This window comes from Primulina tabacum, chromosome 5 (assembly GCF_025594145.1).
Source record: "Primulina tabacum isolate GXHZ01 chromosome 5, ASM2559414v2, whole genome shotgun sequence".
Classification (NCBI taxonomy): Eukaryota; Viridiplantae; Streptophyta; class Magnoliopsida; order Lamiales; family Gesneriaceae; genus Primulina; species Primulina tabacum.
This window is the reverse complement of record NC_134554.1, coordinates 2,110,754-2,132,263: the sequence shown is the minus strand read 5'-3', so window position 1 is coordinate 2,132,263 and position 21,510 is coordinate 2,110,754. Positions and strand designations below refer to the sequence as shown.

The window sequence follows — 21,510 nt, the reverse complement described above, 5'->3', positions numbered from 1 at the left end:
AAAAATCCAACAAGACCTTTGCAAGAATAGGCATTGTACAAATATTTTCTTTAATAAACATTATTTCACCTTTACACATAATACATCACATTGCACCACATGTTTGTTCGATCATGATGTCTATTTTTTAAAAATAAATTGTACATGCATTTTATTGCAAATAATCCAAATTGAATTTGGAGGAATATTGTGATGCCAGGCTAAGAGGGCGGTGAGTTATTGTTGATGGCGTGGGATTGCACGGAGATAAAGATTAACTTTTGATAGGTTTCTAGGTGAAAGAAACATGAATGAACTAATCTCACACAAAAATGACAGATTTTAAGAGTGTGCAATTGTAAGATTGTACATTTTAGGAGTACTTAAAGAATTAGATTTATTATATCAATAATGTGTATTTTTTTGAGTGTGCTTGAGTTGAGTCAATTTTCATATAGATACATCCAAAAAGTTCTATAACATAATTATGCCGGAAAAACATGATATTTCTTGACATAAACAAGCTGAAATTAGGGGTGATCAAATTTTTTTTATTAACCGCTTGAACCGAATTGCACCGCACCGTTTTTCATAATATTTTATAAAAAACAAGATTAAAAATATTAATCATAAACCGCACCACATACGTGATTCGGTTATTTTTTTGCCAAGATCAGCACCAAACCGCATCGCCTAAACTGCTTGCCATAATATTAGGCCTAGAATTATAATAATTTGTAAACAACATATTCAAATAAAGAAGTTATCATTCATTATATCTCAACTATCTTCAAAATTATTATTCTTACAAATAAAACTTATCTTTTCTTAATATTATTTCTTTTGCTACAATATTTTGTTTGAATTTTGAAAGTGAAAAAAGAGTGAATGTGTTGTGTTGTTAAATTGTTAACTTAGTTTTGAATCTTTATTATTGTTTTATCTATTTTGATCTTTATATGCTTTGAACTATATTTTATATTTGAAGACAATATATTGTTGTTGTTTTCAAATAAATTAGAATATATATTTTAATATTTTCATTAAATAAACCGTCAACCGACCGCAACTGCTCAAAATTGTAAGGCTAATTTTTCATGTAAAACCGCAATTAATTTTCAAATTACTAACCGACTGCATATGGCAATTCGGTTTGAAATTTTTTAAAAAAACCGCAAAATTGCACCGTGATCATCCCTAACTGGAATGACCATTTTGGGACAATAGAGAATATGAGGAATAATACAAATATTATTTACAGAAATCCAATTTCGAGGACCTTGGTATAAAAGTAACTATTACCCTTTCTAAATCTGCTCTCCCCATCTCAGATAAAATCCTCTCACTCCCACTTCGGTATTTCCCATTTCTCAGTAACAAATTGAAAATGTCAGCAACTTTGCAATCTACGCCGTCCTCTGCTCTACTGTCGTCTTCCTCTCTCAAGGTACATATCGCAAACTGACATGCTTCCATGTCTGATTCCTGCATGCAAACTTCAATTTCAGGTGCTTGATTGTCAAAGGGGTGTGTATTCTGTAGTGAACGTCAAAAATTTTGTTGTTTGACCGTGTTCTATTTTATCGATCGGAACAGGGGAGGGAACTCCGATTAGCTGCTCAGCCGGTAAAACGAAATCTCAATTTGAAGCCCCTGAGTGCTTTTCCTTTGATTCGAGCTTCTATTAACTTCTCTTCGACTCTTGACACTGGTAAAATTCCAGTATCTGATTTGCATTTAGTCTGATTTTACACATTTTTTGTTGCAATTTAGATCGTTGAGTTGTTTTTTCTATTGCTAATAGGGTTGAGCACTGAGTTGGATGCAGTGACTAGTTTCAGTGAGATCGTTCCTGATACAGTCGTTTTCGATGATTTCGAGAGGTTAGATTTCTGAGTATTTCTTTAAATATAGAATTTCTTGATGTTTGAGACTTTCTTTGGGATTGTGTCCCTCCAACGGATATGATTTTGAATTTGTTCATCTGAACGAGGTGCTGATTTGAAAGCGATATTGCCGTAGGTTTCCTCCAACTGCTGCCACTGTCAGCTCCTCGTTACTTTTGGGCATTTGTAGCCTTCCTGACACGAAGTTTAGGGTAATTATATCGTTTATATTTATTATTACTTTTCTATGAAACAGACAGACTTGAAGCATATTTTCTAGTAGTAGTGTATGAGCAACTGTTTCTATGACGCGTGCTGGTATTCGATTAGATTAAAACTGTAGACACTTGCAGAAGTGTATGTTGGTAAGATATTAATTTTTTTTTGAAGAGTGATATGAAAAGGCTTTTGATACAGAGTAAGTAAATTCCGCTTGCACACACATTCCTATGATGTTTTTTCATTTTTGTTGTCATATTTCCAGAGTGCGGTCGACTCTGCATTGGCAGATCCACATTGTTATGCCTTAGGAAAGTCCGAAGATCGCATGTCTTGCTTCTTTAACAAGGTACTCTATAACTTGGAATCTTGTTAAGTGATATGCTCTTGTTATCTTTAATGAAGATTTGGATGGACGATCATAAAGATTCATATCTGATAACAGGCTTTAGTAAATGTTGGGGGTGATCTTGTAAAGCTTGTGCCCGGTGGTGTTTCTACTGAAGTAGATGCTCGTCTTGCCTATGATACAAATGGAATAGTTAAAAAGGTGATTGTTCTCTTGAAAATTTCAACAGATGTGTTTATACCCCTATTTTTCTTATTTTTCGTGTAGTTAAATCATCATAATTTTTGTTGCATGATTCTACTGTGACTTTAATAGCTCATTTTATACGCTGCTATCCTCGATACATTTGTTTTTTATTCATGTGATGAGACATCATGGTCTCACTGCCTCATTTATTTACAATTGATTGTTTAGTTTCGGAGAGGGGTGAAATTTTTGTTGCTGAAATTACTTCCTACTGCCATTTGATTTGTGGCTGATACCTTTGAAGTAGTCGCCGAGTGCTGTGAATGAGTGTTCCTTCTAATTAACTTTGGGTTGATGCATTGACATGCTTTGTCTATTGATGTCCCATCGCTTTTCATCGGTTATTTTGATTTTAAATCAATTTGCAGGTACATAACCTTCTGAGACTGTATCAAGAAATTGAAGTGCCTCCAGATCGTTTGTTGTTCAAAATTCCTTCAACTTGGCAGGTTAGCGTCAGAGGTCAACATTATTGGTCAACATTATTATTTGTCTTTTGAGAAGGAGCGCAGGACTTTTGAATGAACATTTTCTTCTTGCAATTCATGCTGCTTCACTTTTGTATCTTCATCGTTTGCTTTTTGCTAGGGGATTGAAGCATCAAGGTTACTGGAGTCAGAGGGCATACAGACACATATGACTTTTGTCTACAGGTATAACATGATTTCTAACCTTATTTTATTCAAAGAATTGAAAGTCTTGGGTGAAAGATTTTGAATATTGATTGACATGGAAAAAATGGACTAAAACAGTCCTTTTATGTATTTTAGGGATCTGTATAAAAGGTTTGTATGATTGTCAGCAAAGCTTGATGCTTTTTCTGCCATTTCGTATTTGTCTTTTTCTCCTTCACCTGTTAGCTTTTTATGTGGGTTGGGGATAGGTTAAGTGAAAGCATTTGCTTTTATTGGTAATTCCTTGGACAGCGATAATGTACCGCTTTTCAAATGCCAAGAACGGCTGCAAAGTGTGTGACTTGAGATGGTATGGAGCTTCAATTACTTTGTCGTGCTTTGTCTCTTGCTTAGCTCTTACATGGTGCGAAAGTTTCCAAGAGCTAGTTGTGAGTTGGTGGTGATCTTTATTTCCTTGTTTTTGGAATTGTTTTGTGGCTTTTCTAATTAAATAATACTCTTTGTTTATGCACCAACCACGATAAGTACATTGTGCAGTACTGATCATTAAATCACTCAAGGTCGGAATTTTGATTGTATAGTTAGAGTATTCATTTGTGAAGTAAGCAAACATTAAAATTCTTATGAGAGGTCCGCAACCTTGTTTCTGGGAATATCAGCATCGTTTCCCAAGTCCCGAAGTTCAAAATTTGTTATATCGCCATATCGCTAATCTGCAGGACTGCTGTTTCAGCTCGTCTTGGTTTTTGTAGTTATAAATGATTGATTTGCCAAACTGTAAAATATTATACTCTTATTCAACACGTTCGTCTAGGAGTTTTTTCAAGGATATTCATTTCTTATGTTGTACTTTTGTGAAGTCTGCAGTATCTGTGATTAGTTACCGGTTGCCTATACGACTTACTAAATTTTCCAAGTCTTGTGCTACATTTAGATTATATAAAGGTAATAATATTCCCCACAATTGAATAAATTTATGTCTTAAAAGCCATTTAGTACTTCCCATTCGGCTTATGCTATTGAAAAAGTGTTCTGGAAGTATTCCCCTCTTTGAAATGCTGTAAATCTGGCGTCTGAAACATTTTTACCACTATCTTTGTTCTGAACCTGCAGCTTTTGTCAAGCTGCAGCTGCAGCTCAAGCTGGAGCTTCTGTTATTCAAATTTTTGTTGGTCGACTTAGGGTAATATCTTTCTCTGTAATGTGCTCATTGACAACTTTTACTGTTACAATAAAGATGTGGTCATGACCTTTTGTTAGGATTGGGCACGGAATCATGCTGGTGACCCTGAAGTAGAAGCTGCTCTTAGAAGAGGAGAAGATCCTGGGTTGGCTTTGGTCAGTTCAATGAGCTGCTACTTTCTATACGATGTTTACATATTAATGGTCTCTATATGCTATCAAGTTTGCCACATTCCAGTGGGTTGATTGTCGCAATGTCGATGACACTCATTGAACCAATGACTAGAACCTTAAGGATGCATTCACATTTGAGAAACAGAGAGCATATTCTACCCACTTTTTTTCAGCATATAATTCAAATGTTAAAGCCATGTTCTCCCTTTCGGAAACTCGATGAACGATGGAGACCTGTATTTTTTTTTCCTTAGAAAGGGAAAGTGACCAGAACAGTTGCTAATGCTTTGTGTGGTATATAATATATATCCTTTGCCATGTAGGTGACAAAAGCCTACAATTACATTCATAAATATGGACACAAATCAAAATTGATGGCAGCAGCTATTCGTAACAAGCAGGACGTCTTTAACCTTTTAGGGTATATATCATTTATATTTGCATGCCTGGTTGACGACATTATTTCTGGTTACTTGAGTTATATATTCACTTATGTTTGCATGCAGGGTTGACTACATTATTTCCCCATTAAAGATATTGCAGTCTCTAAAGGATTCTGTGACACCTCCTGATGAGAAATATTCTCTCATAAGGCGGCTATCACCACAATCAGCTGCCTCCTATAATTTTAGTGATGAAGAGGTTTGATTTATATTCTGATCTTTTATTTTCCATGTGAAGTTGCCTTAATAGAAGAGTTTTTATTCTCTCTCTTCGCTCTCTTACTCTTCTTGACTAGGGTGCAAATGAATCGAATTTGGCCAAATATTAGCTATTTTTTACTACTTAAATTCTTTTAGTCATCTCGAAGCTCCAAAAGTGAATGAATTCGGGCTCCAGTTATTCTCGACTCCATGTCGGAACTGAATTTAATTATCGAGGTCTATTAAAGAAATGCTTGAAATTTGGCTGTGAGTTCGCTAGCTCATTTAATTCTGAATATATTTATAAAAAGTAATAAATATAGTAAAAATTGTGAGTGGCTCTTGAGCTATAAAAGTGGATGAATTCAGCTCGAAAAGATATTCAAAGTTGTTCAAGTCTTTGAGTTTGAGTTTCCCTTGACCTACCTATCAAACAGTTTTACTCTTCAAATAACTTGACTCGATTTCATTCAATCCATGCTCGAATAATTTTCAGCTTGTTAAGTGGGACCAATATAGCTTCTCCTCGGCTATGAAGCCTGCGGCGGTGGAGCTTCTAGCTACTGGAATGGATGGGTATGCTAACCAATCAAGACGGGTGGAGGAATTATTTGGAAAGATATGGCCACCTCCTAATGTGTAAGGTATATCACGAGTAACGTTGTGTTGCCATAATAAACGTGTCAACGCAGCCCATAAAATAAAAGCAAGTTTGCTGATGTTGTAACACTTGATCGTACTTGTTTCCAGTTTTTTATGTTATGAGGATGCTATCACATTCAGTTATTAAAATAGACTTGTTTTGGCATTTAATCAGTGCTTCTGAGAATGAATGTTGAAACTTTTTAAAATTGTTAGCATATAGTCTATTCGAGTTTCGGCGTTCGGTGCATGACATAATGCTTAAATTTTGAAAATAATGGAATAATATATATTTTTTGGGTGAAGATGGCTGAGTTTTTGAAGAAATAGTGCTGAATAATACAATATTACATCTATAGATATTAGATTTTATAGAAATAATACTCCTTAATTAATGCTTCAATTAACGTAGTTTGCGTTTCAGCATAAAATCTTTATTTATTAACTAAATGCTTGAATTTTTAAATAATTGATCTCAACCTATGCTTTATAAATTTTGTTGATAAATTTTTTTGCAAAAAAACATACGTAAGGCAGAAAGCTGTGATCTTTGTCATTCTCAGAATTGTTGATCTAAAGGAGATTCCAAGTACTTTGACATTATATGAACTTTAAGATCGATAATGAAAAAAGCAACGTACAACAAACAAGAGATTTTGTTAATATCAGGTTCGACTGTTTCTCCACTTATAATGGGGTGAAATTTAAGTCCATGGATCATCAACAATCACATGTCAACTTCACTTCCCTTATGATGCGATGAAATTTTAGTTTTTGAATCATCAACACTCATACATCAATTTTAATTAAAATGTGAGGAGAGGAACCTGGATGATCTAACTAAAATTAGTTCGTTAAAGAATAGACTAACTTGCAATAATTTGGGCTGAGTTTATAAAATATCGAAAGCTCCAAATAACAGCCTTGCTACTAAGTAGGATTAAATAATAGGATGGTTTCTTTCTTTTTTCGGAAAAACTTATATGGTTCGAACCAAATTGGGCATAACGGCCTTTTCTTCCTTTTTCTAGTAACACACACATCTATCATGCCTGCTGTGCATGTGGTATGCAATGCCAAAATAGAGATTCTTCAAAACTTTTGCCCCATCTTCAACTTTTAATGTTACATTTCATTAAATTAATATTTAATATTTGCTTTATTGGGATGAAATAATTTAGAATTTCGACGCCAAAAAAGTTAAGTTTACTGGTTTGATCTCAACCTCCATCTATTACAATTCCCTGGTATGCACTAGCTAGATCGATAGCAGGTAAGTTCGATGCTATCTTTAGGACATTCCTCAAAAAATACATCTAAGCGTTGGTATATTATAGACCCACCTATAAGAACCAATATTCATCCCACCGAATTTTCCTAAAAAAATGCGAGAAACCTAATAATTAAGGACCAAAATTTTGCCTTTATTATGTACCATCATTCCTTCCCTCCTCTCTCTCACACTTTTTCTTTGAGGCCATGCACAAAACAAAAGCAACCATTACAATTGCCATTCTTCTAAGGTTTCCAAACATTTCAGGCATCCAAGCAAAGCAAGAAAAAGAAAAAGCTAACAACGAAAACAAAACTCTAAAGCAAAAGTTGCTGATCTAGCAGCCAAGAGCAAGCTTCATTTATTTTCTTGGCTTACTCAAAGTCGAGGGATTAATATATCAGTAACAAACATAAGTTTCAAGAGAGATCAACCCTTTTTATGTGATTCAATTTTTTCTTGTTTAATTCTCATTAGAAATGGGAACTTTAACAAGTTCTTCAATCATCCCATCAAAGCTAAAAACCTCTTCTTTCACACTGGAAAATCACTCTTTCCTTCACCACAGAAGAAGGAGAGTCAAAACGAATCAGTCCATTGTTCCAGTAAATTTCTCAATTGTTTTGAGGATATTTATAGTTTAATGGTTTTTTTATTTCTCTTTTCTTCCTCAAATATATATTTCTTTAAAAAAAATTAATTTTCTCAATTTTCAGGTTGCCAGATTAATTGGGCCAGCTATATTCGAAGCATCGAAGCTGAAAGTATTGTTTTTAGAGGTTGATGAAGAAGAGAAGCTCCCATTAAAACTTCCAAGAACTTACACACTTACACATAGTGATATCACTTCTAATCTCACTCTTACCATTTCTCATAGCATCAACAATTCCCAGGTAAATTTTTTCTTGATCAAATTACAAACTATGTGAAAACATGGTAACACATGGATCGAGTTCTGTATCAATAAAAACTGATGGTAAAAGCACTAATAATGGTCCAAAATATATTTAAAATTTAGCATCCCATCTATTTATTTAACCTGTTTATATTACCAATTATTCAAATAACAAATTTACAAAAAAAAAATATTTTGGAAAATAATTATATATACGCAACGTTGTGCACTAGATAGCTAGGATATTATCAAACATCGTTCCCTAGAGTGATTATTTTTAATCAATTCAAATGAAGAGACAAAAACACCCCATTATTCGTTTAATAAAAAGTACTAAAAAATAATTTCAGTAAATTTGCATGACACCTATAACTAGATTATATCTCGTTATCATTATCGTGCTTTTTGAATTTATTACCAGATTAGGATAGATTATATTTAGTTTTACAGTATTTAATAATTAGAATAATTATAAAAATAATTGAAAAATCTCTATGTGGTATAATAACTAAAGTGGTTAAGTGCTTTTTTGAAACGAAAAATAAGTTTGTTTGTAGTTACAAGGGTGGTACAATAAACTTCAAAGAGACGAAGTGGTGGCTGAATGGAAGAAAATTGAAGGGGAGATGTCCCTTCATGTCCATTGTCACATTAGTGGTGGCCACTTCTTGCTGGATCTTTGTGCTTACCTTAGATACTTTATTTTCTCCAAAGAACTTCCAATGGTAAGTAAATTAATCTTCAGCAAACTTCATTTGTGATTATCAGTTTGTACAATCTGTCGAAAACTATATATACGTGACTCTTCGATCGACTGTGGGTTCGGATGCTTTTGTGTTTGTTAGATTTCACAATACAAGAACAAAAAGATTCAAAGTGGCTTGTGCAAAGTTGATCTTAAAATTGTCGTTTTAATTTAGTATGCCAGTTGAAATGTTGAAGTCCTAATTTTGCTGGGAAACGTTGTGCAGGTGTTGAAGGCTTTTGTGCATGGAGACAAGAGGTTGTTCAAGAAATACCCACAACTTGAAGATGCTTTGGTTTGGGTTTACTTCCACTCCAACAGACCAAGATTCAACAAGCTGGAGTGCTGGGGCCCACTCAAGGATTGTGGGCCACGTTCCGTGGACCCTTCAAAGACAACCAACAATGTCTGACATTCCGTCCTGCTCAAGCAGGCCTTGAAAAGTGTATACGTTTCCTTCCTTCAACTAGGTTAATTAATTACTGGGACACAAAATCTGTGGTAACATTGACGATGAAACCAAAAAAAATTGACTAGTTCTTAGTATTTGGAACAGTTTGCTAGTGTATCGGATGGGGTTTTTTAGTATTGGTGATAGTTCCAATTAGATAAAATTTTATATGATCGTATCTCACCAATTTGTTATTGATTTCCATATTTCGAAAGACAACCCTAACCACCAGGCAGGGGCGGAGGTACAGCCCTTTGTATCCGGATGGTCCAAATTTTTTTAAAAAAAATTATATGTAAATTTTTGTATAATTTTAAATAAATTTGATATTAACCCGGATAAATCAATTTAAAATATTAAAGGATGTTAAAGTTTAAAATTCTAGCTCAGATAGCGCCAGATTCCTTGTTCCGCCACTGCCACCCGATACTAGTGGGTAGGTCTCATCTTTCGTTATCAGTCAAACATATTTACTGAAATACTTTTGTGTAAATTGTTTTGATTCACTTGTAAAAAAGTGAAAAACAAAATTACACAGTTTACAAGTATAAATCGAGCAATAAAAATATTTGATCAATACAAATGTAGCCTCTCATTACAAGATATCGCGCAAGGGAGATGTTATTGCTCAGCTTTAAATAACACTCCCTTAGTTTTATTCCGCTCAAAATAAATTTTAAAAAATTAAAAAATTTAAAAACTCCCCACTATGTACAAATTTATCACCATCATTCATTCAACATTGTCTAGTATTTACCAACTTTTCTTGATTGTGAGAACAATCAACTCAAACTTGCCACCACCTCGTGTAATCAGGTGGCCTTTGGTTTCTCCGAATTGCTTTTCATTCCCCATTTCAGAAAATGCGAAATGAATGGAGCAATAAAGGATAAATAATCCTGTGTTGCGATAGCATCAGGGGTTTTTCGGATCAGCGAATCCGAGTTCTTCCGAGCGATGAAGCTCCAATTTCAGTTTCAGTGTTCTGTAATATAATATTGAGGTTGGAATATTTTTGGGGAACAAATCTGGAAATAGTATAGCATACAAAACATTTAACCTCACCCATAGAAGAGTTCAGCTTTTAGGATAACATTTATTTGCCTAATTACCGAGCAAGACTATACTATAAGTATGGGGTGTGTCTTTAATCATTTTTTCATGTCATTAATGGCGTGTAGTAGCCACTGCTGAATATACATGGTTGAGGTTTATTTTCCGGTCTGGTATGTAGGACAAATTCATACAGTATAAAGAGATTCAATGCTAAAGAAGTATGCGATTATTTATCCCATTATTGGAACGAGTCAAGGACAAGGAAATATCTACAAAAAAGCTACCATATTGAGAAATAGATAAATCACCTGAGACTTGGGAGAAGGAAATACAGTCCAGAATCTGAGTGTTTCATCTCCTGCTCCAGTAACAATTGTCTGCAAAGATCACCAACATTATGGCGAAGTCAAATTAGCAATTTAAAATTATTACTGAGTGAGCACTAGAAAATCACATAAACAAAAGATGAAGGAACAGCAGTTTCACTTGCATACCTGTCCATCTGGAGAGATGGCAAGATAAAGTACCCTGTATGTATGGCCAGTCAGAGTTGCCAGCTGTATTTTGGTTCAGAAAAATGATTCAAATTATTCTAAGACTGTATAATACGTACAAACATTGAGATCCCGTATATTTCTTGCCCATCTATGGTTACCTTTGACATCGAAGGATATCTCCACACAATAATTTGATTCTGCGAGTATCCATGAGTACTCACAAGTTCATTCACATTCTTGGACCACACAAGGTTGCACACCTGCAATATTTGCATTTCAAGGCAGAAATTTAAAAAACTTCCATTTTCCGATAAAGAGAGAATTCAGTTGTTGTTCAGGAGTCTCATTCCGGAACATGCCATAAAAATGAAATACTGACATAATTCAATTGTTTAATCAAAGCCTTAGGCCACAGTTCTAATTTTTCCTTTTTGTTGGCTTTTTTTTAAGGAAATATATACATTTAGTCCCCTCATTCATTTAATCGACAAAGATTAATGAAAATTTGCGAAAAAAACCCAACACGCAAAATTGGAGTTCTTCAATCATATAATAAACTACTGACATTGCATTACTCAGAGCACATTTGTTCAACTCAAATACATGAATATTACCTGACTCCCAGTATCCACACAACTTAAGTGTGAATTTGTGGTTGTGTTCCAGAAACGAATGCATCGATCTGCAGTGCCACCTCCAGAAGCAAGAAGTCCATGAAGGTGAGGCGACCAGGCTATAGCCTTTACAGCAGCAGTGTGTTCACAATATTTTAGAATTGGCTGACTTGAGTGTTGGTTCCACACTAAAAGCTACAAAATTGTAAATCCAATCTGAATGACTCGTAGCAACAAATATTAATCTAAGCAAAATCAGAACAAAAGATACTCAAATTCAAGGAAAGTTAATTACTTACTCGATTGTCATTTCCACCAGATGCTAATTCGCGGTTGTCATAGGACCACTTCAATCCACATACCTAACACACAAATGATTGATGTTATACTAATGCAGCTAGCAATACTTGAATAAAACGGCTTCTAAAAGTAGGATTTAAATTCATAAAGACCTCTGATTTATGTCCACTTAGCTTGCTAACATAGTTGTCCTGAGCTCGTATGTCGCGCTGAAGAATACATTTGTCCCGGCTTCCTGATGATAACAGAGATGAACTCCATGCAAGGGCACCTACTCGCAACCGATGTCCTTCCATAGTTCTTATCCTCTTACAACGAGAAGCATCCCATAACTGCACGGCATAAAGTTGTAGCAGTTATCATTGGAGTGTTGAAATAAATAGTAGGCCAAACAACAACTGGTTTTGGCTTTTCATGAAACCGATTAATTTGATGCAAAGCAAAACAATTCGGAGGAATAAGGGGTATATCCAAAACCTATTGAAGGATAAACCTAGGATTCCTCTTCAAAAAAAAAACTAGGATTCATGAGCAAGACCATCCGAAGCAATCATACTAATACTTTTAGTTTTAAAAAGGATTCCTGGGTAATTTTCATGTAACACAAACATTATTATGACCACGAGCTGTCATACACTCACTTAAATGTTACTATAAACTACCTTCCCAGAAAGGAGGTAATAAATCTTTTCGTGAAGATAACTCTACTAACAAATAGGAACTCTTGGGCCAATAGTTTACAAGATCCAGCCACATATGGTTGGAAATGTCAATTAAACCACAAGGCTGAACCTTGTTATAAGGATGACAGCAAAATAACTCTAGCACAATCTTTTTGTAAATATGGTTCCCACCTAGAATGAGATCAACTTTAGAAACTAAAAAAGAATGTCCCAACGCATTGCAAACCGTAGTTCATGAAACAGGTGCAACATCTGAATCACCAATCAGCAAGAGCTGAGAAAAGCACGAATCTTAATGATGTTTTTTTTATTATGGTTGTCCATTAGTCAAAATTTTGGAATGGGTCGTACTCCCCATATAAATGATAACATTTAAATCGCTTTTTATAAACTGATGGATTACAATGCATCATCTTTGCTTTATAAAAATATTACATAGTATATAACAAGAGACAAAATTATTCATTGCATACCTGGACTTTGCCATTGCTGGACCCTACTGCAAGGTGGGTACCTCGTTGTGCCCACCCAACAGAACAGACACTGTCATCAATTCCCAAGTCACACAACTTCACAACCTGCACCGATTATGGATAAAAAAATCATTCCATGAGTGTAATGGCGACAAAACGAGAGTGAAGGAACAAGTCTAACCTTGCTGCTAAAAGCATGCCATAGATAAACACAGTTGCCCAGCCCAACAGCCAACACATTATGTGAAGACCAGTCCACAAGATTCAGATAAAAATCATCCTGCAATGCTGGTGCGTCCAAAACCTACGACAACATTCCATACAACCTATAAGTTTTAAGCAGCTCAAATTGACACACCCCAACAATAGTATCCAACAAAAATCTACTCTAAAAGGAAAACATAAGTTCTGAAACGTAACTAAAATAGTCAAAACAACACACAGAACCTATCATCGAAGCGCTAAAGAGAAAAATACCTCACAGAAAGCTAAAAACACATAAGAAACAGTAAACTACGTCACCCAGATTCAGTTAACCTCAGTTAAAGGAAACAAACCCAAGAATACTATCGCACCTCAACGAAACCCCAAACCCATCAGCGGAGGAATACATAAATTCATCGCAGCGCGACCTCCCACTAAAAGGTATAATTTAAGAATTCCAAAATCCGACTACCAAACCGTTGAACAAATGCGAAGTCAAATCAAGAGATTTTAAAACAAGAAATTTGAAAATTAAAAAACAAAGAATAAAAGAACCATAAGAATTATAAAAATCTAACCTTGTAGGGAGACCGTGGAACTTTTCTGGGAACCTTAATAGGCCTATGAGACACCCCAGGAAGCTGATCATCAAACCCAAACGGCGACAGGGAATGGAACGATTTCCGAGTCTCAGTCTTGTACTTGAAGATATTACAATTAGGAGGACTAATCCGCCAAAGGTTACCATCATTATTAGCACCAAATCGACCCGTGTGAAAAGATTTCTCCGGAGTCGATGGCTGAAGCCCGTTAGCACCACCAGCGCATTCGGGTCCGAAAAGGGCAGACTTTAGAAGGGTAGTGTAAGCAGAATTGGAATAGTCAGAAGAAGCGTCGGCATTGGAATTAGGCAGATTAAATAGGGAAAAATTGGAAGAGGAACGACTTGGGATGAAGCGGTCACTATAAATCGTGCGGGAGAATGAGGGGCGGTGATAGGAAGAGCTGAGAAGCTCGGATGCGGTGATTCTCATGGGTGTTTTTGGGTCTGTAGAGGATGTACCTGTGCTAGGGGTTTCCATATTTTTCTGGGACATTTTCGATTCCGCTTCGAGAGGAAGTAGAACATTCACCGGCGGTGGCTGGTGGTATACGATGAGATGCGGCGGGGGATCGGGGGATGCCTTGGAGACGGAGCTAATTATGTTTACCGGGAAAAATAACAGAACACGGTTGAGTTGCGGGAAAATTATATCACGCTGTACAAGGTAATTAATTAATTAAACTATAAATATAATTTTTTTCTCTAGATTTATATATTTTAAAAAGTATTTAGATTGAATTGCTTTTTTATATAAATAAATATATATCATAAAATTTATCTTATAAAGTACATTTTATATTTCAAGACCACAAATTTATAAAATAATGAAAATATAAAATCTTTAGAAATATAAATTACATCCCTAAAAAATATTAATTTTTTTTTTTATTGGATAACCAGGTTGGACGATATTACTCGAATTAAAAAAATAAAAATAAAAAAACAACAAGCAGGATATATAAATCGAATTTTATCTGATAGGATTTAACTAGGTCGAATAGTCATCATCTCGCATCCAAATTTTAAAGAGTAGATTTTTTGTGAGATGGTCTCACGAATCTTTATATATTAGACGGGTCAATCATATTGATATTCACAATAAAAAACAATACTCTTAGCATAAAAAGTAATATTTATTCATGGATGACCTAAATAAGATATTCGTCTCACAAAATACGATCCGTGAGACCGTCTCATACAAGTTTTTGTCAATTTTAAATTCATTTATTCATTATATATTTTCTGGCATTGTTACAATATGAAGCCAAACTCACAAGGTTTTTGTTTTTGCTTTTGTTTTTTTTTTTTTTTGAATATATAAAACGTACTTAACTGCGTCTTTAACATAATATATAAGAATGTTTATATTGTATTTAATTATAATTAAATAATACAGAAGCAAAATTAAGAATGTGTAATTAATGTGGTTTCACATTTTTATATGCACCACCGACGGCGGGGTGGGGTGTTACAATCCCTCCAAAGGGATGGTCTCGGGCCCTTTATTTTATTCGCAAATTAATGATATATTTAACTTGAATATATTATATTAATGGAAGTTGGGATTGGTGGAGTAAGTCATTCCAGCTTGCCAATTTGCTGGTGCGACATTGTAAGCAATCAGGGTTTCGTGGTTAGTGTAGGAGGTTATCTTGAAAGAAAGGGATTGGCCTCCAAGTGTGGCGAATGCTTGATACGATGCTCCCCAGTTGTGGCTCATGCTTATCCAACCAGTCTTGCTCCCCTTAACCGCCATGCTCGAAACGTCACCACCTCCGCCAACGTTCATCACGTACACCAGCAGCCAGTAGTCGTTGCCTTGGAAGTTGAATCGGAGGCCGCCTCTTCGAACACATGGCACTCTACAACAAAGGAAATAACCCAAATTATCCTGCGAAGGGACACTTTGGATTCTTCTAGGCCCTTTGCATGCTCTATCCCCTACTAAATCCTCGTCGAGTACTTTTATTATGTTTTATCGTTCCTAACCATTTGGATTAATATAAACCGTGAAAAACTCCATGCAATAATGCATGATTCATGGATATATTTTATGTACCTTCGGTACGTGACAGGTACGATGCCAGCCTTCTGCTGTGCAATCTTCGAGAAAGCGGCCGGAGACATGTCGAAGTGTGTGCGTGGTGGGTTACACCAGCCACCGTTGTTGGAGGGCAGCCCCCAGTTGGGTGGGCAGAGATTGGTGGCGGTGATGGTGGTGTAGCCCTTGTAGCACCACTTGGACTTCACGCACATCAGCTGGAAGCATTGCCCGCAACCGTACCCGTTGTTAAATAACACCGAACTCAACGCCACCGTTTGCGACCCGTACCCGCTACTGTACACGTTCCCGTAACCACAGGCTCCACCTATATATCCCGACCAACCCAATATATCATAAATAATTGAATAAATAGATAGAGTATTACGCCAATTTTTAAATATTTATTTAGCACATGCATGATAAATGCAAAACAAACACGTCGTAGTTGGTATATAAACTCACCCATTCCGTTCCCGGAATTGTCTCCGTAAAATGTAGCATGAGCAAGTTTCCAAGCACTTGGTCGGAAAACAGGTGTCGAGTATCCGGCAGCATGAGTTGCTTTGGCGGCGGCGGCCAACATCAAGAAGAAGCTAAGCAGGCGCCATGAATGAAGCAAAGAAACCATGGTTCTTTTCAGTTCTTGTCTTGTCCAAGTTGACTTGAAAATGCAACATTTATACAGATCAGAAATACAATAAATGAAAGTACAACCTTAGTGACCATCACGAACTTGTTGCTGTTCAAGTCAAAGTAGAATTTTAAATATTTTAAGACATATAAAAATGTTAATGTGGACTTTTGAACGTTTCAAAAAATAAAAAATGGACTTTATTTTTGAGGGTATTTATAATAAAATTTAATTATTACGTACGGTGCCGTCTAGCGCAAATTTATTATCAAGATCTCCATATAGTATTGAAACGTGCAGGCAGGTACTGGGATAGCTGCTGATCACATTTTCTATCTTTTTTCTATTGATTTTCATGAGTGCATAACTTGGAGTCATTTATCAATAATTACTGTATGAAAAATCATGGGTATACTTGTTTCATTTTTAAAAAAATGTTTTCTTTTTATTTTTTCTGGAAATTAATGTACACTTTCACATTATTTTCTTTTTCTGAACAATCGATTCAGTCATGTTTGTTTATTTCTTTTGTTATGAGCATAGGCAAGATACAGCAGCTACTTATAAACGGACAAAACTATTAAGTATTTGACAATTATACAACACTTTCAAGCTGAAAACTCCTCTCTAAATATTGTATATCCTCACATATACATAATTTGTACATTTTCTCTTCTTCCAAATCCATGAATCCGCTTGAAACTCATGCCTCACTTCCTTCAGGCAATGTGATCAATCGTGTCTTCGAGTCGTAGATCATTTCCGTCGCGCAACTAAACAATGTTTCATAGTCACATTTCCAGTTGAACCGTGAATCGATGTAAAAAATTATCCCAATAACCAGAACCAAAACCGAATCTAAACCACCAATGAGTTCTGGTTAATTTCAGTTCTGAAAATAAGGAACCTGAGAAATATCCTATATTTATTTCTTTGTCTTAAATATAAAAATTAATATCCACAATATATGTTTTAACATACCTGTTACATAGTTAGATTCGATTAGTTTAATTAGTTCATAAGCTCGTACCATAGTTAATATTCTTTACCGGAAAATTTAAAAGAATAAATGGTTCGAACAGAAGCAAAACCAAACCGCTGGTTTTGGAACCGTAACCTGAGACAAACACCGGACAGGTAATATTGTCATAGCTAGAGAAAGACACAGTGTCATCGAACTTACTTTGCACATTTTACTTTGTTGGTGGCACCCCCACTTGATACAGATAATATGGTACCAAAGAATGAATTGTTTTCTGTGCCACAGTTTGGACAGAGGCCCTGAAATATTAAATTTAATTGATTTTAGAATTTGTAGCGTGAGCTTGTCAATTTCATATCTTTATTCAAATCTTACCACCAAGATCAAGAAATCTTTCACAATGAAGTTTGTGAGCGTGAAAGACAACCATATTATTGCGGGGATAGCTGCAAACCATGTGAAAATGAAACTGAAGGGCTCTGGCAGCTGCAAAGATAATGCATTTAGAGTTTATGCAAGAGAATATCCCACTTAATGTAGATCATCCGAAGCATCTGAACATTTATTTTAATTAATGTTCCAGTTTGAGCAAGCTAAGGAACATAGTGTATAATGCTGTCAGATGCAGACAGAAAGAGCTGTTTCCTTTTATCAAATCTGTTATCAAGAATACAAAAGGATAAAAAAATTTGTACTACTTTATCACCTCTAAAAGATAGGTGATTTCGAATCCCGTCAGATCATCAAGAAAGAAAAACCTAAAAAGGACAGTATGGAATAAGTCAGTTAGTTATCACAAGTATGTTATGATCTTCACAGGGAAAAAAAACGACAACACCAGGGTAGGTATATTAGAATCCATAGTAAATTAAAATGCTGTAAATAAAAAGTTATCTTCTTGAACTTCATTAATTGTTGTCAGCAAAAATTCTTTTCTAATGCTATCATCTAGTAATTCATAAACTACATAATTGAAGTTTCCTTTGGGTCAAATGAGACTCGATTTTGCAAATAAAAATAACATTCATGCCAATATTTGGTGTCACTTACAATCCCAAGGCAACAACCGCTGCTGGTACATTCAAAAGAAACATTTTGAGGTAGTCAACAGAAAGGTCGCTATAAACCTACATGAAAAAGAAACAAATCCAGTTAGAGAGCACAAATGTGCTAAATTACCAAATTGCAATTGCATCCATCACATCTTCTACCATAGAAAAAGGTTAAATACAGATGCCAACATACTATATTGCTAAACCAAGACAACAATACAATGGAATATGAAATCTCATTCAATAAACATAGAGAAGTCGAGAACCACGAGGAAACAATCCAGTTACAGAAGAAGAACTGAACTGAGGAACTATGTTTCCCAAATATAAATGTTATCTAACGCATAAATCATATAAACCACCCATATAATATTTCAAATTCGATAAAACAGACCTAAGAAAAATCAATTAACTAAACTCATGCATTTTTAAATTTGTAGCTGAAAACTGACCTGTGAAAAATTATTGTAATAAACTCGTATGTTTCTAAATTGCAGCCGAAAACCACCTCGAAAATGAATGAGCTAAAATCTCTACTAGTCAATAAAATTCAAAGATTAAAATCTAAATCAAAACTCAGTGAGTTAAAACACATATTTCTCCCTCAAAAGCTAAGGCTCGTCAAGTGCCTAATGGAAACTTCAGTTTCCTTAAATGTGTCCGAGTAACACAGAACCAGGTCATAAAGAATAAAAACCTAAGGTTGCACTTGGATGGATGAATTTGTACATGAATATGAAAAGTTGATTTCAAATAACAATCATATCGGATGTATTTGAAATCCCTCACAGCTATCATTGAAAGCAATTATATAACTTGACATGGAGTGGATTTAGTTTTGTCTCTCAAAGCTTCATCATCTCAAATCCATCCATCCAAGCACAACCTAAGGGTAAATATAGGAAAAACAGGTGAGGCAAAATAACCAACCTTTCTACTACGAAGACTGCAACGAGGACCTTCGACCACAATTTCACTTCCATCTATCTACAGGACGTTTATGGAAATGATAAATGGAAGTAATGTAAGAAAGGCAGGAAAAAAGTGAGATATTAGAAAGTATCACTTGAATACTCAAAAGATATGGATAGTCATATAATATGATAGAAGTTAAACAACATGGGTTATCTCGGGATGATGACTCGTTCAAGTAATGAGATATAGTGCAAGAACATATTTTACTTTCTTGATGAAATGTCTTTTAAGAAATACTGATCAAATAATTAGCACTGTCACCGATTTAAAATATGTTCTTAACTTTCTGAAGTTAATTCTCAACAAACCTTAAGTTTCTGTTTCAGTTCATCAAACTCTTTGTCTGTCAAAATTGGTTCCCCAGATACATATGCCATCGAAGCTTCCAAAAACCTCTGTTCGTCAGGAGCTTCATTACAAAAAAAATTCATTTACAGATTACACAACCCGTTTAAATTCAAATATGTCAAAAAATAGCGAGTGAAAATATAAGGGGCGGAAGTTCTGTACTTAGCATGACAACACTGCTCCCCTCCCACATTAATTCTTCCTTGAGGTTGTCAAATTCCTCATTTGACATGGTGGCTTTTCCTTCGTAATAGAATGCCTGCAATAAATCAGCAGATTATTATTCATAATATAAAGTCGACAAGCAAAAAAGCGGAGGAGAAAACCTTCAACTATCACCTGAAGTGCTTGAAGAAATTCTTGTTCCATCTCCCCAATAGTCTTTTTTCGTTTTCTATCTAAGCTGCAATAGGGCAACACATTGCTGTCAACCACATCATCTTCTTGGGCCTGACCTGAAGGAAACATGGGATTCAATAACCTAAACATCGCAAGTATTCCAAGGTCCAAATCTTGCCGTCAGAATAAGAAATCAAGAAAATCTACCAAGTCTATGGCACGCTAAAGAGATTTTCACAGGAAATAATGCTTATGATTTGTCGATACAAGTCCCGAAGATGACCTATGAAACAGAAAGAATAACAATTTGTTCAAACTGCACATGGCAAGTGGTAAACCGTAAATGTCTTCTCTGATAAAACTTATACAACTTTTCAAGTCCAGTGGTCATTAGCCATTAGCCATGTCTCTGTTGATTTTAACAAATTTTGTAGACCTATAATTTTCACTCCTGTATCATTGATTTAAACAACACATGGTGCTTCAGGCTGGGATACCCATCTCCATGATTGAATTCATCTCTTGCCTTGGTCGATTTTTTCACAAACCAGCTGTTTTCTTTCACAAAGATTATACACGTACCGAAAGATAAGCAGGTACCATATTCTTTTGCATATAATATTCATATACTACCAACAATAAAACCGAACGCCTAGAAACTAATTCGATCGTCATTGGCTCGAGATCAGAATCCTAACCTGGCTGATCAGTAGTGGCCTTGGCGGAAACATCCAGTAGTCTACGTTGAAGGGACAACTTGGCGGCACCAAACTGAATCGAGTGCGCTCCTGGAGCAGAAGACGGTAAGGAAGAAACCGAAACGAATGGTTTCCTAATGTGTGCCATTAAAAATCTCGGCTTTGCCACGGTGAACCCGAGTTTGGAAGCCATTTGCGGCGGCGGCTATGGAAGGATCCGAATTCAGAGCAGGGAACTGAAAAGAGGTAATCCATCCGAGCAAATGGGGGCGCTCATTGAAGAAGGTAAGGCGATCGAAGAATGAGTGGACGGAAACAAAGATATGTTGTCTTGGAAAATCTCATGCTTTGGTTGCTTCTTTATACTTCTTAATCATATACTTCTTAATAATTTTAATCACTTCAAAATTACATTGGACAAATAAATTAAGTGACTTATATTTAATTTATTAACATTTTTAAAGTAAAGTTTCCAATAAATTCAAATAATGTCCAAATGAAGAATTTCTAAGTTATTATCTGAAAATATAATTATATAAATTAATATGAATAAATCTCCAAATATCCCAGTGTCAACTGATATAAAATACAATTTTAATAAATAATTTTAAATTTGTGGCTTTTATAAACTGGATGAGAGTAGTATAAATAATTCAAAAAAAAAAATTTTATTTCATTATCACCTTTAGC

At 35.2% G+C, this 21,510-nt stretch overlaps 5 protein-coding genes across 6 annotated transcripts; 2 read left to right on the top strand and 3 right to left on the bottom strand.

The window, feature by feature from the left end:
• Window positions 1-1,248: 1,248 nt before the first annotated feature.
• Window positions 1,249-6,127, top strand: LOC142545383 (uncharacterized). The gene is made up of 13 exons (XM_075652548.1): window positions 1,249-1,426; window positions 1,576-1,690; window positions 1,784-1,862; window positions 2,002-2,077; window positions 2,350-2,433; window positions 2,530-2,634; window positions 3,048-3,128; window positions 3,268-3,332; window positions 4,428-4,497; window positions 4,575-4,652; window positions 4,994-5,091; window positions 5,177-5,312; window positions 5,811-6,127. The coding sequence occupies exons 1-13, from the start codon at window positions 1,367-1,369 to the stop codon at window positions 5,955-5,957; spliced, it is 1,194 nt and encodes a 397-aa protein (XP_075508663.1). The 5' UTR covers window positions 1,249-1,366; the 3' UTR covers window positions 5,958-6,127.
• Window positions 6,128-7,360: 1,233 nt separating this feature from the next.
• On the top strand, window positions 7,361-9,486 carry LOC142545382 (protein STAY-GREEN 1, chloroplastic-like). The gene is made up of 4 exons (XM_075652547.1): window positions 7,361-7,834; window positions 7,946-8,122; window positions 8,682-8,849; window positions 9,096-9,486. The coding sequence occupies exons 1-4, from the start codon at window positions 7,709-7,711 to the stop codon at window positions 9,279-9,281; spliced, it is 657 nt and encodes a 218-aa protein (XP_075508662.1). The 5' UTR covers window positions 7,361-7,708; the 3' UTR covers window positions 9,282-9,486.
• A 515-nt stretch (window positions 9,487-10,001) lies between these two features.
• Window positions 10,002-14,401, bottom strand: LOC142545381 (B-type cell cycle switch protein ccs52A). The gene is made up of 10 exons (XM_075652546.1): window positions 13,726-14,401; window positions 13,125-13,247; window positions 12,944-13,048; window positions 11,940-12,119; window positions 11,787-11,849; window positions 11,488-11,682; window positions 11,032-11,133; window positions 10,871-10,933; window positions 10,685-10,753; window positions 10,002-10,305 (listed from the first exon to the last, which is right to left on the bottom strand). Exons 1-10 carry the CDS (start codon window positions 14,242-14,244, stop codon window positions 10,252-10,254), a joined length of 1,473 nt encoding a protein of 490 aa, XP_075508661.1. The 5' UTR covers window positions 14,245-14,401; the 3' UTR covers window positions 10,002-10,251.
• Window positions 14,402-15,300: 899 nt separating this feature from the next.
• On the bottom strand, window positions 15,301-16,423 carry LOC142544549 (expansin-A7-like). The gene is made up of 3 exons (XM_075651590.1): window positions 16,258-16,423; window positions 15,811-16,120; window positions 15,301-15,613 (listed from the first exon to the last, which is right to left on the bottom strand). The coding sequence occupies exons 1-3, from the start codon at window positions 16,421-16,423 to the stop codon at window positions 15,301-15,303; spliced, it is 789 nt and encodes a 262-aa protein (XP_075507705.1).
• A 552-nt stretch (window positions 16,424-16,975) lies between these two features.
• Window positions 16,976-21,147, bottom strand: LOC142545380 (PGR5-like protein 1A, chloroplastic). Of its 2 annotated transcripts, none has more exons than XM_075652545.1 (10): window positions 20,821-21,146; window positions 20,123-20,238; window positions 19,946-20,042; window positions 19,744-19,844; window positions 19,391-19,447; window positions 18,459-18,535; window positions 18,115-18,166; window positions 17,784-17,894; window positions 17,610-17,707; window positions 16,976-17,199 (listed from the first exon to the last, which is right to left on the bottom strand). In XM_075652545.1, exons 1-10 carry the CDS (start codon window positions 21,011-21,013, stop codon window positions 17,130-17,132), a joined length of 972 nt encoding a protein of 323 aa, XP_075508660.1. In that variant the 5' UTR covers window positions 21,014-21,146; the 3' UTR covers window positions 16,976-17,129. The 2 variants fall into 2 exon arrangements, 1 of the variants encoding a protein (XP_075508660.1); XR_012820261.1 differs by having other exon boundaries at window positions 17,198-17,333; window positions 17,544-17,707; window positions 20,821-21,147.
• Between the last annotated feature and the right edge of the window lie 363 nt (window positions 21,148-21,510).

Coding starts and splice junctions, on each gene's coding strand:
- LOC142545383 (XM_075652548.1), top strand. CDS start 1,367: ATGTCAGCAACTTTGCAATCTACGCCGTCCTCTGCTCTACTGTCGTCT. Junction 1,691..1,783: donor CTCTTCGACTCTTGACACTG/GTAAAATTCCAG, acceptor TATTGCTAATAG/GGTTGAGCACTGAGTTGGAT. Junction 5,313..5,810: donor ATAATTTTAGTGATGAAGAG/GTTTGATTTATA, acceptor AATAATTTTCAG/CTTGTTAAGTGGGACCAATA.
- LOC142545382 (XM_075652547.1), top strand. CDS start 7,709: ATGGGAACTTTAACAAGTTCTTCAATCATCCCATCAAAGCTAAAAACC. Junction 8,123..8,681: donor ATAGCATCAACAATTCCCAG/GTAAATTTTTTC, acceptor GTTTGTTTGTAG/TTACAAGGGTGGTACAATAA. Junction 8,850..9,095: donor TCTCCAAAGAACTTCCAATG/GTAAGTAAATTA, acceptor AACGTTGTGCAG/GTGTTGAAGGCTTTTGTGCA.
- LOC142545381 (XM_075652546.1), bottom strand. CDS start 14,244: ATGTCCCAGAAAAATATGGAAACCCCTAGCACAGGTACATCCTCTACA. Junction 11,850..11,939: donor TAAGTGGACATAAATCAGAG/GTCTTTATGAAT, acceptor TTTGTGTGTTAG/GTATGTGGATTGAAGTGGTC. Junction 11,683..11,786: donor CTGGTGGAAATGACAATCGA/GTAAGTAATTAA, acceptor ACAATTTTGTAG/CTTTTAGTGTGGAACCAACA.
- LOC142544549 (XM_075651590.1), bottom strand. CDS start 16,423: ATGGTTTCTTTGCTTCATTCATGGCGCCTGCTTAGCTTCTTCTTGATG. Junction 16,121..16,257: donor CAATTCCGGGAACGGAATGG/GTGAGTTTATAT, acceptor CGGGATATATAG/GTGGAGCCTGTGGTTACGGG. Junction 15,614..15,810: donor GTACCTGTCACGTACCGAAG/GTACATAAAATA, acceptor CCTTTGTTGTAG/AGTGCCATGTGTTCGAAGAG.
- LOC142545380 (XM_075652545.1), bottom strand. CDS start 21,013: ATGGCTTCCAAACTCGGGTTCACCGTGGCAAAGCCGAGATTTTTAATG. Junction 19,845..19,945: donor GAGCAGTGTTGTCATGCTAA/GTACAGAACTTC, acceptor TTTGTAATGAAG/CTCCTGACGAACAGAGGTTT. Junction 19,448..19,743: donor AACTGAAACAGAAACTTAAG/GTTTGTTGAGAA, acceptor AACGTCCTGTAG/ATAGATGGAAGTGAAATTGT.